Raw genomic sequence first — 18391 nt, forward strand, 5'->3', positions numbered from 1 at the left:
GTTTAATTTTGAGGGTAGGAGATATAGGCTGGTTTTTATCAGACTTTTTCATAATTATATTACCGCGACATGGCAGAACCATTTTATTCATACACGTTAAAGCCAGAAAATGTATTATAAGTTTATACTGGTTTGGAGATTTGAAAAAAAAAAACTTTTAAAAACTAGCTTTTATGAAATTAAAATTCCAATGGTACAATGATTTTTCTAGCAGTTTTATTCTGCCATAACCGTATACGTTTGATTCACATAGCCTTTCGACGATAATGATAAAATTGTCGGCCTCAGTTATGATTCAATACACACGTACAGCTTTAAATTTATCTGAAGGAGTTCGATCAAATTGAAACTTTCATTTTCTTATATTTTCTAACGGCGAGACAGGATGTAGAATGTACAAAATTTTGCCATTTTGCCATCAGTAGCAATGTTGCATCTGAAAGTTAAAACCAGTGTAAATGCATGGTATGATCAAGGAATAAATAAATTTTAAAAAGTGGTATGGGAATCTCCATATTGTAACGCACTTCCCATTGAAATAAATCAAGTATAAATTCATAAATATTTTGTTTCAAAACATTGTGACCTGACAGCGTAGCGCAAAGGTTAGATGCTGTAAGTCATGAGTGCGTATCCCAATAGGGCTTTTCTTACATGTACCTTTACCTTTCCAAATTATGAATAACATGTATAACTATACTTTGAAAATGATATAAAATTGGCGCTTTAAAAATGATCTAAAACCAAAAAACCAATCTTAAATTGAATCCATTGATTTGGGACACTGCATTATCTATAGAATGAGTGAACATTTGGTGCAGTTAGGGGCTTAGCATTACTTATATAAGTCTAGAGTACATGCACTGCGGTGCATTATCACATACTTTGAAAAAAAGTATTTACACAATATTTTTTTGTTCAAGCACGTACTGATGTAGCATCGTTTTAACGGTAACGGGGGGGGGGGGGGGGGGGGGGGGGGGAGGGGGCAGATTCATCCAAAACCTCTTGACAAGCAACAGTAAAAAAAAAAAGAAAACTCGCGCAAACCATGAAAATCCTAATCCATTGGGATTGGGGGGGGGGGGGGGGGGTACCTTGAGACATTTACCTATAACTTTTAATTTTCTTATTTTACTTCGATTTTTCAGATCTCCCAAAGATGGGGGGGGCGAGCACCATGATAATTTAATTCCGCTTCGAGAAAAATCAAGCGGGGCAGCCCCTGCCCCCCCCCCCCCCACCCCTGATGGTTTGTGTCTGTGTTTCATGAAATTATAAAATAAGAATTATGGAAGAAAGAATGTAATGAGCCGCACAGAGACATAGACGAGTTCCGTCCCTTGTTCGGAACTCTTCTGTATTGCCACGAAATATTGACAACATTGAACATGGCTGACTGGGAAGAAGTGAAACGTCTGGCTGCTGATTTTCAGCTTGCACAGTTAAGCAGCACAAAACAAAAGTAAGGAAGTGATGAAAGAATATTTTTAAAACATGTACATACAGGTGATAAAGTAGAAAAAACACGAATATTCGGTCAGTGACAGTAAAAATGGGACAATATGTGCAAGACGGATCCAAATACTTTTGATCTCTATTCAGCTATGTTTATTTTAAGAACAAACATGATATTGTATCTCAAATGAAATATTTCTGCACAGTAATTAAAAATGGTTAAATATATTTTGCAAAACATATTTAGCCAAAAAAAAAACTTAGTAAAACAACTTTGGGAAAGTGAATTCTTCTTGTAACAAAACTGTGAGAGAAATTGATTCTTCAAAAGTTAGCTAAATGTATTACACTGTGAAAACTGTTTTCCTTAGAGATAGACAGGAATGAATGTACACAATTAGCCTTTATTCCTTTTTCTTCACAAATCCTTATATTTCAAATCTGGAAATGTTCGAACTGATTTCAGTTTTTGCTTTAGCAATGTCTTTACCATAGACAAGTATGCATGGAAATAGGCACCATACCTTATAAAATCTCCTTAAATTTTACATAAATCATGTATGTGACACATGCTTAACTACCGGTAGTATAATTTTATTTCAATGTATTATTTTTTCCAGATTAAAACCATATAAACTTTAGAGCTTTTGACTAATGTACTGTCAATACCTATTCTATACTCTGTCCCAAGATATTTTGGATTCACATTTGGCTTAATGGCTTGATATTTATAAATACCTTAAGATTCAAACGATGTTCATTCAAAAGTATGAAGATTTCTCAGTCGAAACGCCCCTGTTAGCTTATCAGGTTTCAATACAATGCTAAAAAATGAGATGTCTACGGAGATTTTGTATTGCAGCAAGCCCGGATGATAACGTTGAAAAATTGCGCGATGTATTCCGAGTGTATTCCGAATGAAGAAAAAATGTAAATATTCCCCATTATAAATCTCCGTAAGGAATCTGTTTTCGTTCCTGTGAATTTTTCCGAGTGAAAGATGATAATGTGTCAATGAATTTATCTTGGAAAATATCCCTTTCAACTATTTCATTTGCACTTCTTTCACAGTTAAGTGTATTTTTATTAAAAATCGTCCAAATGTGTTGCAAAAATATCTTGGGACAGACTATAGTGCATTATCATCAGATTTGGTGGATTAATAGTTGATGAGATTTATCTATATATTGGTCTTAATATTGCTTTTAGATATGATTCTTTTTCAAAGGAAACTCATTCTCTTTCCTTGTAACTTGTCTGGGTTTTTTTTTCATCATTGAAAAAAATGTGAATGGCATTGTTATCTTCCTAATTAGATTAGATGTAGAGTGTTAAGAGTCTTGTGTTAAGATTTTTTGTTAAAATTATTTGAGATAAGTACAAAGGGTCACTTTTCATCTTTAGTTATTTATGTATGAAATACATGTAGATGTTTAGTCTTACTGCAATTTTTGTTTTGTTTTACAGGTTATCAGAAAGAAATGTGATTGAAATAGTTGCAAAGTTAGTGGAACAGAAGCTGATAGAAGTTATCCACACCTTGGATGGCAAGGAATATCTAACTTATCAGGAGCTAGCCAAGGAAATTCAAGATGAACTTTTTGTTCATGGAGGTAAGGTTTAGAAATCAAGAAATGATTTTTTTTACTTTCCTATTAACATTATTAAATTGTGTACTATTTGACTTTAAAACCTTTAAAAATTAAATGTGGGAAACCATTTTTAGAGTTAATAACGATTGTTATCATGTTTGAATATATTAATCATATTATATGCAGGAAGAATCAATTTGGTTGATCTGCAGCAGATTTTAAATGTGGATTTTCGACATATTGAGGATAAAGTGACAGAGATGGTGAAGCAGGACAAGAGTTTGATGCTGGTTCTTGGACAGCTTGTGGATAAGTAAGTGTGTTTGTGGATAAGTAAATGTGCTTGTGGATAAGTAAGTGTGCTTGTGGATAAGTAAGTGTGCTTGTGGATAAGTAAGTGTGCTTGTGGATAAGTGTGATTGCTTGTGGATAAGTGTGATTGCTTGTGGATAAGTACATGTATGTGTGCTTAGAGGTGTGCTTGTAGATAGTAAGTGTGCTTGTGGATATAAAAGTATGGCAAGTGTGCTTGTGGATTAATATGGTTGTGGATAAATATTTTAACTATGCTTATGGAGAAGTATGATTAATGTGCTTGTGGATAAGTGACTTGGTTTTGTAAAAGGAAGTGTACTTGTAGATAAGTACATGTAAGTTTGCTTGTGGATAAGTGAATATACCGTATTTCACGGAATTTAGGTCGATACGGTTTATTGGGCGAAGGAGGCCGTTTTTAGCCATAAAATAAAAAAAAGTATAAATAGGTCGACTTCGAAGAATTGGTCGAAAAATTACCGCTAGTTCTAATGAATAAATGGTTTAAACCAATAACGTTATCATATAGTAGCCTTTAATCTTATTTCACAGTTTTAAACAAAAGGGAAATAAAATGTATTTCTTGAAAACATCGTAAGAAAATGTCTGAAATTGGGTCAAAATTTTCAAACCAAATAATTCAGTACGGCCGGTTTTAATTTAAGATCGTTTTTTATTACTTCCCTGCCATGTGTACAAACTGGTGTTAACCAGGGGATAGTTACCTAGCCTGGAGGCATGACTACGGTAGCACATGCCACCCTGTGTCTCTATGTGACTTTTTACTGTGTATATACACACGAGTCAACCTCTGATCTTATTGAAGCCTGCAGGCATAAGTAGCACGTGCCGAGAGTTCAACTGTGTATAAATAAAGTCAGCGCTACCCAGACTGATTTCAGAGACACCTGGCTAAAATTTCATCGAACGTTTTATGTTGAATATACAGAAAAAGACTTGTTCATGTATTCTCTTATGAAAACAAATTGTTTTTTTTTTTATTTCTACCCGACGATATTTCCCCCTGTTATTACCCTTTGTACGGTTCTCATTTTACTTTTACCGCGCGAAATCGATTTCCTGTTTATCGTAAGCACACGATCAAAATTAGGGCTGGGACGATACTGTACTGAGCCGATTCGGTACATATCACGATACATGAGATGCGATACGATACATATCACGATACATTGCAATTAAATGAAAACATGAATAAAAGTTTAAAATTTATTCAACCTGCCGATGTATTACCGCATGTCCAAAGTTATTTTGTTATATTCATAATGAGCGTTGCACAATTTACAAATTACTTTAGTCTCGTGTACACTAGTTTTTCATAAACAAGTACTCCAAAAGTTTTCTACACTCCATATTTAGCTTCCTAACAGTTTTGACAACTTTACGAGGTTTTCCGCCATCTTTGTACTTTCATATTAGGCGCGCGGACTAAAAATAGCCGATATATGAAGCTCGGATATTTTTGAAAAATAAAAAAAGTTCGGTAAGGTATCGTTGTATTAATGGTAAATGTATCGATCCAAATATCGTCATAATAAATACCGCGATGCACCGGTGCATCGGTGGATCGTCCCATCCCTAATCAAAATGCATGACAGCATTTAATGATTCAGTCAGTGATCTAAGTAAGAAATGTAAAAAGAAATAAATCTATTTACATTTAATTTTATTTAAATGATGAATTACTACAGTATATTGATTAAAATCCATACGATTTTTACACAGAAATTCAAGCAGTATTACAGTAAACACTCATGATTTTATTGGAGGGTTGCATAAATTTTTGCAAAATTCCAGCCAAAAAAAAACAACATAAATTGGGCGAAGCGATGAATAGGGCGACGTCCACATGTCAGGGGAAAAAAGTATCGACCTAAATTCCGTGAAATACGGTAGATAGTACAAGTAGATAGTAGTACAGGTAGATTATGTGTGCTTGTGGATAAATAAATGGGCTTTTATGTGGGTTGTTATACTTTTGTTAAACACCAGTTGTTATTAAATTTATGTCAAAGTGCAATACTTTGTAAGGTCCAAAATCTGACCCATTTTTACCAAATATAAAGATACTAGCATATTATACATATATCTTCATTATACATAAATATGAAACTTAAGAATGTCTTTGACATCAATCTTAACATAAGTTAACATTGTACAATATCTGTTCATCTATGACCTCACTGAAATTAAGATACCCCCCAATTTATTACACCAGACCTTTTTCTGTGTTCTACATAGGAACTATCTGGACAGTATGGCTGAGGAAGTAAATGATAAACTCCAGGACAAAGGTTATCTAACGATGGTGGACATCACAAAACAATACGATCTACCCGCTGATTTTGTGTCCTCAGTAAGTCTCACATGCTATACACGTCAATGAATGTAAATCATCCTCATTGAAGTACTGGTATTTAGTTTTTTGAAGAGTAATATTTCCCTTAATATTTATGCAATAGATTCTGATCATACTGAAGTAAACACATGAAACATTTGATCTTTGTCAAAAATCTGATTCATTTCACTTTTAGAGTATTCTACCATACTAAAGAGCCTAGACATTTCTACTGGGTACTCTTTGGAGCACCAAATTATCATGTTCATTAATGAAAGTGATGTACTGTATTTCAGCATATCAGGGAACGGATAGGAAAGATCATTAAAGGGAAGCTAGACTCTCAGGACAGGGATGTTATATACACTGCAGCGTTTGTTACCAGGATGAAATGTCAGATCAGGGGAGCTCTCAGTGCTGTCACCAGGTATGACCCCCCCTCCCACCCCATACACTTGCACACAATTCTCAGTGACCTCCAAATGTATAGAACAGTTATTGTTCGTACACAATTCTCAGTGACCTCCAAATGTATAGAAATATGTTTAAAAAATATAAGTATTACTATTTATTCATTTATTACAGTACATAAATTCAAGAAATATTGGAACTTGTAAACAAAGAGTCGCTTATTTTGACCTTTTTAATGTTTAATTGTTACTGAGATGAATTAAGTTTAAAGTCTGATATTTTAATACATTTCCTCATATGATAAGTGTTTTCTAGGCAGCTGATGGATGCATAAAAACAGTTTAAGTAAATAAGTCTTCAACCTGCATGAATGAGATGTTTGTCCAAAAGATTGCATTTTAGCAATGTTTTCCTATGTATTACAGACCGACAACTGTAGCAGTAGTGATGCAGCGATATGGATTCCAGGAAAGACTCTTCTTCTGTAAGCATTAAGAGTTAATAAAAGATCTCTTTCTTTTAAGAATGCTGGAAGGTTGTGACAATTTTTAAGCTATATTGATCTCCTTGAGAAAAAAAACGTAATTTGTATAAGGATATTAGAAAATATTCAAATTTTAAATCTAAAATATTTGGATTTTTTCCCACTCAATAATACATGTACCGGTATGTATGAAACTAAAATTTAACAACAATTCTGCTTTTATTTTCTTTACAAGAAATATTTTCTTGCTGATAAGATTAGTTTTGTCTATATTATCCTTTCAGCTATTTCCAATTTTTACATTAAAACTAATAGGGCAAATATATAATGTTATTTAAAGACAGTTGACAGCAAATGTTGTTAGTTAGTTGAAAGCTCAATTTCATTTACAAACTTTTGTTAGCCATCATCAAACATATTTATAATTGTATGATTTTGTTGTTACAGCTATCCTAGAGGAGATGGTTCATACTGGTCAGTTAAAAGGCAGCTTGGTTGGCAGGCAAGAGAAGATGATGTATATCCCCGATATCTACACCAGAGCTCAGAATGAATGGGTGGACAGCTTCTACAGGCAAAATGGCTATCTTGGTACGTGGAATCTGAAAATAAAAACTGACAAAATAGACCCCCTCTTATAGAAAACTCTTGAAATGTATATTTTCTATATATTTCTTTTAAATCAAAAGAGTGTTTATGTGGACCTAGCAATGATGGTCTATTAAATGTAAACATTATTCCTTGGATATAGAACTCATTATATATTGTCTTTCAATAAGTGAATTTTTTTCCTTTAAGAATATGACACCTTGATACGACTGGGAATCTCTGATCCTAAAACCTTCATCAAGAAGCACTTCAAGTCGGAGCCCATCGTCTACCTGAAGCGAGTGTGTGTGGGGAGTGGTCTTATTGACCAGACGGAAGCCTCTATAGAGGAGGCAATGAGCACTGATGGATATGCAGATGTCACGGTCAGTCTCCTATCAGGATCCTTCCTTTAAATTTTTCTGATATCAAAAAGCTTGAGTGAGGAGAAGGGGAACCCGTTATGTCTAACATAGGCTCAGAACTTTGTCTTCACTTATAAATTGACAACTGCTTTATGCATATTCCGAAAAAAATCAAGGTCAAAGCTGGGATAAATATAGGCCAAGAACTGAAGGTCAATATCAAATTTAATCAATTAGCCCATATTTCTCTTGAGAGATAATCTTGTTGGCTTCCTCTGTTTATGGCTGATGGTACACTTCAAATGAAGAAAACAAAAAAATGTGTAACACCACATATCAGTTGTTCTGACGTTTAGGTTTAAGGAAAAGTTGTAGAATATTTTATAAACTACAGTAATCTGCATGTATTTTGACAACCCTGTAGCTTCTTTGACTGGATAGTTTGTAAGATCTTTGCATGCTTTCAGAGAGATAAATGATTTTAAAGGCCTCCATTTTTTTTCGCGTTGCAGCCTTTTTTGCCGTCCATTTTCTCTGAGGAGGACTGCCACCTTCTCCTCCAAGAGTGTGTCAAGAAGCAGACAGATGCCATTATCTGCTGTGATACCATAGTAACCAGCCAGAAGTACATCTCTAAGTGGAAGCAGCCATTTGCTTCACTGGTCCAGAAGAAAGCAGAGAAGGTAACAATGTCAATCAAAGAGGCATTGACAGATAGATGTAAAAGAAGAAATTCATGTAAGCTTGTTGTGCAGAATGAATTCTTTTTATTATTCAGATTCACTGTAGTGTAAATACTGTGCATTTAGGGTTTGGACTGTGCACCAATCTGGTTGTAGTAGCTGTGTTGAGATAAAGACTGTTTATGTAACTCTTGTATAGGATGCTAGAAGCAATCCCCAACTGTTCCTCGGAATGGAGAAGAAGGGAGGAGGGGCATCTAAGTCCTCCATGTTGGATGATGGGTCGAAGGAGGATCGGAGGGACCAGAGGAAGAAGAAACAAGCAGGTGAGTCAGGAGTGCACAGCTGTGTAGCTAGGATTTCAATATCTCTTGTCTTTTTTATGCAATGCATGTTACTAGATGTTGGAGCACCCTACCAGAAAATCCAGTAGAAGTTGTGCAACTGTAGTTCAGTGTTCTTGCAAGTACTAGGGCTTAGAAAAATGTTTGATAAAAAAAAAATCATTTAAATGTGAGGAAACTAATTCACATCCTTAGATAGTGCTGTGTCTCTCTTGTTAAAATACAGTACCATGTGTATCCCTGGTATTTTAAAAAGTTTAAAAGCAAGGGTGTATAATACAGTATATACCTGATTTCATACTGTTAACCTCATTACTGTGAGTATTAACGACTGTCAAAGATGCATGGAATATACATCAGTACATCATTACGGTATATATATACATGTGCATGTAAGTTGTTATTTTATGATTTTTTTTTTTTGTAAATGAAATGATTTTAAATATCTGTTGCATACGTGTACATTTTGTGTATGAAATATAGCTAGTGTCTGTAGATATTTTGTAAAGAAAGCATGTTTTGATGACAGAGTTATCTCCCTCTTGGCTGATAGAGGTTGCACCAGGTTGTTACCAAATGGTGGTGAAAGGTATTTCTCCACTAATTGTGTTAATCTGTTAATCCTTCAGTGTTCATCTCTTTCATTTGCTTGTTGTTAAATGAAGAAACTGATCAAATTCAAACAATTTCAAACAAAAATTTGCATGTTCTATTTAAAAAGAGGGTGGGTGGGGGTAAACTGCATGCAATTTAAAATTAAATCTTTTTTAGTTTAGTATGTTACTGGTATCTAAATTCATTGCTATATTATCCTCTTAAATTTCAAATTTTGTAATATTAACCGAAAACATCTATTAGTTAGTATGATTTTAAATATTTGAAATAAAATCAAACTTTAAATATGAATCTAATCATGAATGATAATACATGTAATGAATTATAATCATGCTAATCTCTAATCAAGAAATGATCTGTGGATTTCCAGTCTTCTTGCATATAGAATGAAAACTAAGGATGTTGATTGCCAACAAAACCAAAAAACCTATGTTCAGTTTCTTTCTGCTGTTCCTGAAGAATTTTAGACTTCAGCTCTCTCTCTCTCTCAGTAGACATGCACAAGTAGAAGCCGTTCTTTGAAGTTATAATTATAACTTATAACCAATCAATGACCTCCTTGTTATATGTTGGGAGACTTTTTACATTATTAACTTCAATACATGTATTATGATATTTTGTGGTGTATTGTAGTTATGTATATTATATACCTGTACTGTGCACAATATAATGAAATACCTATTTTGTATACTTACTATTATTATGATATATCTAGTATACACATTCTTTATTTCATATTATTGGTACATTATAATAAGTATCCTTTAGAATATTTTACATGTATTACATTTCCATTTGTTGTATGTAATTTTAATGCTATTACATATATGTATGATAATGGATATCCATGATGGTTCAGTCGAAAGTGCATGACTCAGCACAAACATGTGCACAGTAGTTGGGGATTATTTTGGCTATTTATGTTGATCCTGTGAAATGATTAATGTTTATAGTGGTTCTTCTTTCATGGGTACCCCCCCCCCCCCCCCCCCCCACCACCAAATTTACATCATCAGTGAATTATGAAACATGATCTTCATTTCTTATTCATATGCGGGAATCCAAAATGTCCCAACAAATTACCGTATTTTTCGGAAATTAGGTCGTTACTTTTTTCTCCTGACACGTGAACCTCGCCCTATTCATAGCTTCGCCCAATTTATGTTTTTTTTTGTTGTTGGAAAATTTGATATGAAATTTTGCAAAAATTAATGCAACCCTCCAATAAAATCATAAGTGTTTACTATAATACTGTGTAAAAATCGTATGGATTTTAATCAATATACTGTAGTAATTTAGGTCATTTAAACAAAATTAAATGTAAATTGATTTATTTCTTCTTATATTTCTTACTTAGATCACTGACTGAATCATTTTTCGATCATTATTACATGCTGTCATGCATTTTGATCCGACGTGTGCTTACGATAAACAGGAAATCGATTTCGCGCGGTAAAAGTAAAATGAGAACCGTACAAAGGGTAATTACGGGGGAAAGAAATAAGAAAAAAACCAATTTGTTTTCATAATAGAATACATGAACAAGTTTTTTTCTGTATATTCAACATAAAACTTTCGATGAAATTTTAGCCAGGTGTCTCTGAAATCAGTTTGGGTAGCGCTTACTTTGTTATAAATACACAGTTGAACTCTCGGCACGTGCTACTCATGCCCGCAGGCTTCAATAAGATCAGGTTGACTCGTGTGTATATACACAGTAAAAAAGTCACACAGAGACACAGGGTGGCATGTGCTACCGTAGTCATGCCTCCAGGCTAGGTTACTATCCCCCGGTTAACACCAGTTTGTACACATGGCAGGGAAGTAATAAAAACGATCTTAAATTAAAATCGGCCGTACTGAATTAATTGGTTTGAAAATTTTGATGCAATTTCAGATATTTTCTTACGATGTTTTCAAGAAATACATTTTATTTCCCTTTTGTTTAAAACTGTGAAATAAGATTAAAGGCTACTATATGATAACGTTATTGGTTTAAACCATTTATTCATTAGAACTAGCAGTAATTTTTCGACCAATTCTTCGAAGTCGACCTATTTATACTATTTTTTATTTTTTGGCTAAAAACGGCCTCCTTCGCCCAATTAACCGTATCGACCTAATTTTCGAAAAATACGGTAAAAAAAAAACACCCTGGCAATCTACCAATGTTGGCCCATGCAAAATTTTACAAATTCTTTAAAATTTTTGATTTTACAGTACAGGTATTTAAAAAATTATTCCCAAGGTTGATTTGGTATTTCATTGATTGAAGGTTCCACAAAAAGTGGTGGTGGGACCCAAGGTCGAGAGGTCAAGATGAAGTCTACCAAGAAGAAATACATGAAGGGTAAAGGCGACCAGGGAGGGGACTCCGATGAAGAGGAAGTGTCAAGGTCCCGCGGGGCGGAGATACAATTCATGTCTGTGGAGGAAATGGTGGAGGAGCTGAAGAAACAGCCAGAACTCAGAGACTGCCCTGAGGACTTTATTACAGAAATTGCTACACAAATACACAGGTGGGGCACAATATAAAGCCTTGAAATTTACATAGATTTGAAATGTAAGTTTGGACTGTTAAAGATTTGTTAAAGTAGTATATATAAACCCCTTAATTTTTATGCAGAAAGGTGATACATCTAACTGTATACTCTTCAAACAGTTTTTACAGTAGAAATTTATAAGGGTGGCGGATTATCACATATTGGGTCCCCTGATTGATGTGAGAGTCCTCTTTGTAATGCTTGTCAGTTACTAACAAACCAATGTGGTACTACGTTTTAGGCCCCTTAGCAGAGAGTATCAGGAGAAAGCTGTGGAGGTTCTGCGATCTACAGCTGTCCAGGGCTCTGGGTCAGGGAAGAGGAAGACCCACAGTGACCTGCAGGAGAGGCTCTCTGGTCTGTGGACCAATGTTCTTCTGTTTGAGAAAGGAGCCAAGCTTTTCCCAGGTATAATTATCTTTGAAAATAATTGATTTGGCGGAAAATAAATTCTTTTATATAGAGCAATGTTTCTTGATTCATGCCTTGTGTACATAAATCTTCAAGACTGCTAATAAAAATATCAAGCTCAAGTATTGGTAATGATAAACTGATAAAATCTTTCATGCTTACATCTAGTGACATTGCCAGTTTACTTACCAGTATTAAACAGTTCCCCATCAAATACATATACATGTTATATAATATATATTAGACAATAAGTCTATAACTTTTGAATTTACTTTGCATTTTTCTCTAACTAAGTTTACAAGTGTTAGTACGTATGTCAAGAAAGATTTCTGACTGTTAGTTGAATGGTCAGTCAGTTTAGAATCAAATCAATAATTACAGTACCTGAAGAGTGATTACTACAAGTATGTACTGTTGCCTTGCTCAGATACATATTACATTTTTTTTTTAAAAAGCATATTGTATGACATTATAAACATGTATTTTTTCTATCAGAGGAAACAGAGGCAATCCTGACTAAACACCTCCTGAAGACAGTGTGTAGTGACATCACCAACATCGTGGTCAATGTTCTGGGGCATGAACACATGCTGTCCAACTCAGAGGAGGAGGAGAACTTCACCCCGGAGGTCTGTATATGGAGTAGAAAAGGGTGTGGGGGTGGTGTCAGTGTATCTGTTAAAGGTAAATACATGTACATTTGTATTTGGGAAAGATTACTGGTAGGTAATGTATGACCCATGCAGGACTGAGCATATTTGAGGATAATATTTTGAAATACGGTATTACTTTTAAGACTTAAGGCTACATTTTGATTTTCATATATTAAAAATATCTTGTATATGTAATTTACTACATGTATTTATATATGAAATACATACATTGTAACATTGAATTTCACCTATATTTTACATCATTATTTTACAGTCACGGCTCAAGATGATCGGTAAACTGCCAGAGAGCGTTCAACAAATCGTGGCCAAGCTGAACAGCTCTCTAAATGGCAAGGTGGGTCATACAAATGTACAAATATTGTGTGTCAAAAAGAGATTCAAGTTAGTTACTATTTGAAATTCTTTGATGTATGTTGGCATGCTGTACAAAAGATCTATTTTTTATTTGTAACTTTTCTAGTCCTTAGAAGACTTTTACAAGCAGTTAGAAGCACTGTGTGGCCCACAACATCTTGGGATTCTTCTACGGAAACCTGATAAAAGGAAGGAAAGGTAAGACAAGTTAATAATACACTTCTTCGCTTATTACCAATCTGATGATACTGGATATACCGGTAGATAGTAAACCCATGGGTTCTGACGATGAGGTGGTCAGGGTACAAGATGGAAGAGGCACATTTGATTTTTGTACAAACATGTAGACTAAACCAAAAAGTTAAAGGCATACCATTTCTCTTTTTAGTAAAAGTAATTTCAAATTATCATGAACATAAACTGTTAATATATTTAGTTAGCTTAAGGTAAGGTGGGACTGACTTCGTTGTAAGTACAAATTCCATATACATGTAACGCTCATTGTATTGGTGTTTTGAGTGTATTGTGATTTTATAACATGTTTTCTGTATTGGTGTTCTGAGTGTATTGTGTTTTTATAACATGTTTTCTGTATTGGTGTTCTGAGTGTATTGTGTGTTGACCTTTCAGACAGCTGATATTCAACCATCGTCAGGCCCTCCTAGAACAGCTGTCTCAGGAGACGGACGCCGCCATGCTTCTACACCTGTCGGTGGTTGTTCTGTTCCAGACCTTCACGTCCAATATAGTTCATGCCCCCGGCAAATGTGTTCCCCAAATTGTCACCTTTCTCCAACCATATCTACCACCCGAGCAACATGATCTACTAACACGCATGCAGGGTAAGTCAAGGAATGGTTTTCCGATAATTATGCAGGGAGAAATAAATTACTCAATCCCCTAATCTATCAATTACTAGGTAATAGTTTCCAATATCTTACAGTTTTGGTATCATCATGTATGGTACCAATATGTGTGTTCATCTGTTATACTAAAGGCTCCGTTTCACAACTTTGTTTCACTTGTACTTGTCATTATACAAGGTCGTAACTCACAATGTAATTAAACAACTGTACCTATGTTGAATACTGTTTAACCAGTATTGTTAAAGTTTTGGGCTTGATATTCATCTGGTGATCCAAATCAATTTTATTTGATTTAGTTTGTTATTTAATTAATCAGAAATTTTAGGCTGTTAATTGGCATGCCTTTCACATTTATTTTTTAACCATATATGGTAAGGTGGCATACCATTTTTGGTTACAGTATTTTGATAAATGCATGTACATATACTATGTGTTTGGTATCTTTCAGACCTTGTGATACAACAGATGAAGTTACAGAGTGAGGACAAAGATGGGTCAGAGGTCATGGCTGAAATGGACAAATTAAAACCTCAGGTCGTAGACATGGCTACCAAGACAAAGAAAACATCACCGAAACAGGAGGAAGAAAAGTGAAAAAATTACAAACAAGAATTTGAAAATGTGATAGAATAATTACCTGGTGAAGGGACGAAATATCACACCAGTGAGGAGGCTATGGGAAAACATTATTCAGGAATAGATTTGATAGAACTTGTTGTAATAAGTGTAGATAATGAGTTGTTGAAGTATTATTTCTCATATTTATTGTGCATCTTAAGTTTCCTTTGTGACGACTTTCACTTATAAATTACAATACATCTGCTGAAGTGATTTTTTAGAATTTTTCTCTCATTTGCATCTACGGTACTTAGATTTCGGTGAATTCACAAGACTGTAAACTTTGATGGTACACGTATATGTAAAACTTGAAATATATACTGTAGAAGCAGAAATATTTGTTGAGGATTTAATTTCATAATTTTTGTTGGCAGTATAAATCAATGAAATAAAATTCAAGATGGAATTTTTAACTTGAGTTTTAATGAATCGAGAGCTGATACGCAATACATATTAGGGATTACGATATAACGAAATTAAATATGAAACTGCATTAGGTTTAAAAACAACAAAATTTTAACCCAACAAAAATATGTGCTTCTACAGTAAATGTACTGAAAATTGTTATAAACTTTTATTCAATAATACATGTACTGCTTTATCCAAGTATGCTGTGGTGAAAGTGACTTGGATGATACATGGGCAAATTGATCACTTCATGGAGCCTGTAGAATGGGGCTCTAGTAATAGACACATTTTTAAAATTTCCTAATGATATAATCTATATTAATGATTAATATAAATTAAATCATAATTACTTGTGTACTTCATACAAGATACATTGATGGTTTGATAAATTCAATTAAAAACATGCATGTATAGTATAATCTACATCTGCAGCAGTTCTGAGTGAAAGTGTGCAATGCCACCATGTAGGCACAGATTGTTGCTGGCCTTTTTAAACTCCATCAAGGTCCATGGACCACTCTTAATATATATATAACTTTATTAATAATTCAAAATTTAGATCTTAATACATAAATTTATATCCATGTACATTGTACATGCATAAAGTTTTAATGATACAAAGCCTAATACTGTGGTTTCATCAATATTCGTTGAATACCAATTTTCGTGGATTTCATTGTTAAGTTTATCCATGAAATTAAGTGTTCATTGAAGTGCAATTTCTACCAATAATTTGTATTGAAAGGATCAATGGCCACAAATTTAAGTATCCTTGAAACCATGTTTTTTACTTTATCCACGAAAATTGATACCCTCGAATATTATTGAAACGACAGTATGTGTTTACATGCGTGAGCAAACACAAAATTAAATCCCGGCGTTGTTGATAAAACACAAAAAAAATATTTTCTGTCTCTTGAAATAGGTGTAAGTGCTAAATTTTATTTGCGCCAATGTATAAGCACTTGCATTAGCATTAAAATATGTATGTGCCAAGTTATTTTTTCGTTTTACAGTGATTAAAAATATGCAATTCAATGATGGTGAAACTAAACAATTTATTGTATGTAAGTATGGCTTATATTGTAAGCATAGATATTGGAATGAACAATGTGCCCTATAACAAATCATTCTGAAAACTACATGTAAACATATTTCAACATATCACATAAAATTAGTAATCAAGAAATATACCTGATTTTTTACAAGTACTACAAGTAAATAAGTTGTAAGTAGGAATGCTATATAGATTAATGCTGTAAAAGCAAAAATCTTTAGAAAAATGAAGCTCTGTCATTCATATTCCTGAGATGAATAAATGTAGTAAAATTCATCTGAGCAAAAAAGTACTGGTACATGTACTTGGATCATGTTTATCACATATACCAGTAAATAAAAAGTAAATGAAGTAACAAGAAAATATATCAAAATATTAGTTCTGAGACAGTAATGGTTGTCTTTCCTGATCTTGTTCGTGCTGTACAGATGACAGTGTTTCCTGAGTAATCTGATGGGTACCTTTACCATCCTTGTTTGTATTCAGTTTGCTGAAAGATATGATCAACATTGTCAAGGCCATGACTAGCAGTCCAATCATTACCCCAAACATAATGTATGGTTTGTCAATGGTTGATCCCGCCCACAGTGGGGCCAAAATACAGCTGACCCCCACTACACTCCTCCTAATTCCCTGGCTAAGTCCTTGGGAGTCTTTCCTGGTCAATTTCGAGAACAAAGATATGCTGCATACAACCAAAAATGGCAATGCTATCATGTCTAGAATTATACCTAGTGCAAAAAAAGCAATGTTTTTCTGAGGATTATCTGGTGAGGTGTGAGGGACTACGTACATTAACCAACAATTGGCAAGAGTGAGTATGGCACAGCCAAACACTAGCATGGTACGGTCCTGCAATCGCTTGCTGAGAAATCTCACTAACATGAAAACAAGAACCACTTCTACCCCAGCTATACAATACATGAGGCTGTTTTCAATCTCGCCCCAATTTAGTAATTTCTGGGATAAAGGTGTTGCCATGGTTTCTAGTGCCACCTGGTTGAAAAAGCTGTTGAACTGTAATGCAATCAAAACAATTATTTCCTCACGAATGTAGTCATCATACAATAATTTTAATGTCAGTTTTCTGCATTTTTCATCGTCGTTAGAACCGATAATTCTTTTCTGGCTGTTGATTTCCTCTGTGGCTCTAATTTCATGTTCACTGTTCCCATGTATAATATGAAGATCTGTGAAAAAGAAAATAAGTAACAAACACTGCAACGTCCACATGCAAGCCATAAATGCACCTGGAGCACTGAATTTATCCACAAGAAATGGTCCAATGTAGAAGTGAGAAAGACGTAGAAAAAAGTTGAGTCCTGGTCCAAATATAAGCCCTAGTTGTCTCATGGACACGAGGGTAGATATAATGCCTGTTCTATCCTCCTCTGACGTCACTCTACCTATTTCGGCCAGGATTAGGGCCTCCCCACCGGCACCTAACCCACTCACTAATCGGCTGCCCAATAAAAACCACTTTGAGATCCCCATGAAATACATCGCATTTCCAGCTATTTCCCACAGAGTACAAAGAATCAGCAGAAGTTTAGGTCTCCGAAATACGTCCGCGCACCTGCCGATTACGGGTGAGAACAAGAGCGCCGAGAAACTGAAAGCGGATAGAACAAATCCGAGGAAATACGGGCGAGCACTGAAGTCGTTCTTCATGTAAAGCCACAATGTCGGGAGAATCACAGCGTATTCTATTCCTCCCATTAGAAAGAATAATCCACATATCAAGTATGTCATGCGTTTTCTGCATTTCTGTGACATTAGAAAGTTATTGTTTTTTCTTTGGCAGGTTACGCAGACGTATCGGAGAAGATAAACCAAGCAGAAATTCAATATATTTCCGGTTTGTAGGTGCATAGCAATTCGATGAAAGTTGTTTCCCGTTACATTTATTTCTACACACGTACATGCAAGATAAATTATGTACATCAACATTAGAAAATTAAAAATTTAATATTATCATTTTCATTAATTTTAATGATCAACATACAATAAAATTATGTCTATGATACGTTTGAATAGGTCGAGATCATTAATTATATTGACATACCATTAATATAATAAAAATTAGACTTGTAAAAATACGTCTTATTCTAATAAGATGTGGTTGACATGCAAATTCCGATCAAGGTGGAGGGCACTATAGGTCGGGGGAGGGTGGACTGTCCTATTTTTTATCGAAACAAACATTTTTCTAAAATTATGACCTCCCCCTGTCTGAATAAAAATGTTTC

The 18391-nt window shown here is 34.4% G+C and overlaps 2 protein-coding genes across 2 annotated transcripts; one reads left to right on the forward strand and one right to left on the reverse strand.

The window, feature by feature from the left end:
- Positions 1-1376: 1376 nt before the first annotated feature.
- LOC128184405 (E3 UFM1-protein ligase 1-like) lies at positions 1377-14886 on the forward strand. The gene is made up of 18 exons (XM_052853856.1): positions 1377-1465; positions 2926-3071; positions 3237-3363; positions 5625-5739; positions 6018-6148; positions 6558-6616; positions 7064-7207; positions 7415-7590; positions 8082-8252; positions 8452-8578; positions 9126-9185; positions 11487-11730; positions 11996-12162; positions 12661-12794; positions 13093-13173; positions 13300-13391; positions 13824-14035; positions 14508-14886. Exons 1-18 carry the CDS (start codon positions 1392-1394, stop codon positions 14651-14653), a joined length of 2406 nt encoding a protein of 801 aa, XP_052709816.1. The 5' UTR covers positions 1377-1391; the 3' UTR covers positions 14654-14886.
- A 146-nt stretch (positions 14887-15032) lies between these two features.
- Positions 15033-18014, reverse strand: LOC128184404 (major facilitator superfamily domain-containing protein 8-like). The gene has a single exon (XM_052853855.1). It carries the CDS (start codon positions 18012-18014, stop codon positions 16518-16520), a length of 1497 nt encoding a protein of 498 aa, XP_052709815.1. The 3' UTR covers positions 15033-16517.
- Between the last annotated feature and the right edge of the window lie 377 nt (positions 18015-18391).

The sequence above is a fragment of the Crassostrea angulata genome, chromosome 5 (genome assembly GCF_025612915.1).
Source record: "Crassostrea angulata isolate pt1a10 chromosome 5, ASM2561291v2, whole genome shotgun sequence".
NCBI classification, from domain to species: Eukaryota; Metazoa; Mollusca; class Bivalvia; order Ostreida; family Ostreidae; genus Magallana; species Magallana angulata.

What these genes read in the sequence shown, in the direction of transcription:
- LOC128184405 (XM_052853856.1), top strand. Translation starts at nt 1,392, where the DNA reads ATGGCTGACTGGGAAGAAGTGAAACGTCTGGCTGCTGATTTTCAGCTT. An exon ending in AGGAGAACTTCACCCCGGAG is followed by an intron (nt 12,795 to 13,092) that starts GTCTGTATATGG and finishes ATTATTTTACAG; the next exon opens with TCACGGCTCAAGATGATCGG. An exon ending in TCTACTAACACGCATGCAGG is followed by an intron (nt 14,036 to 14,507) that starts GTAAGTCAAGGA and finishes GGTATCTTTCAG; the next exon opens with ACCTTGTGATACAACAGATG.
- LOC128184404 (XM_052853855.1), bottom strand. Translation starts at nt 18,014, where the DNA reads ATGCACCTACAAACCGGAAATATATTGAATTTCTGCTTGGTTTATCTT.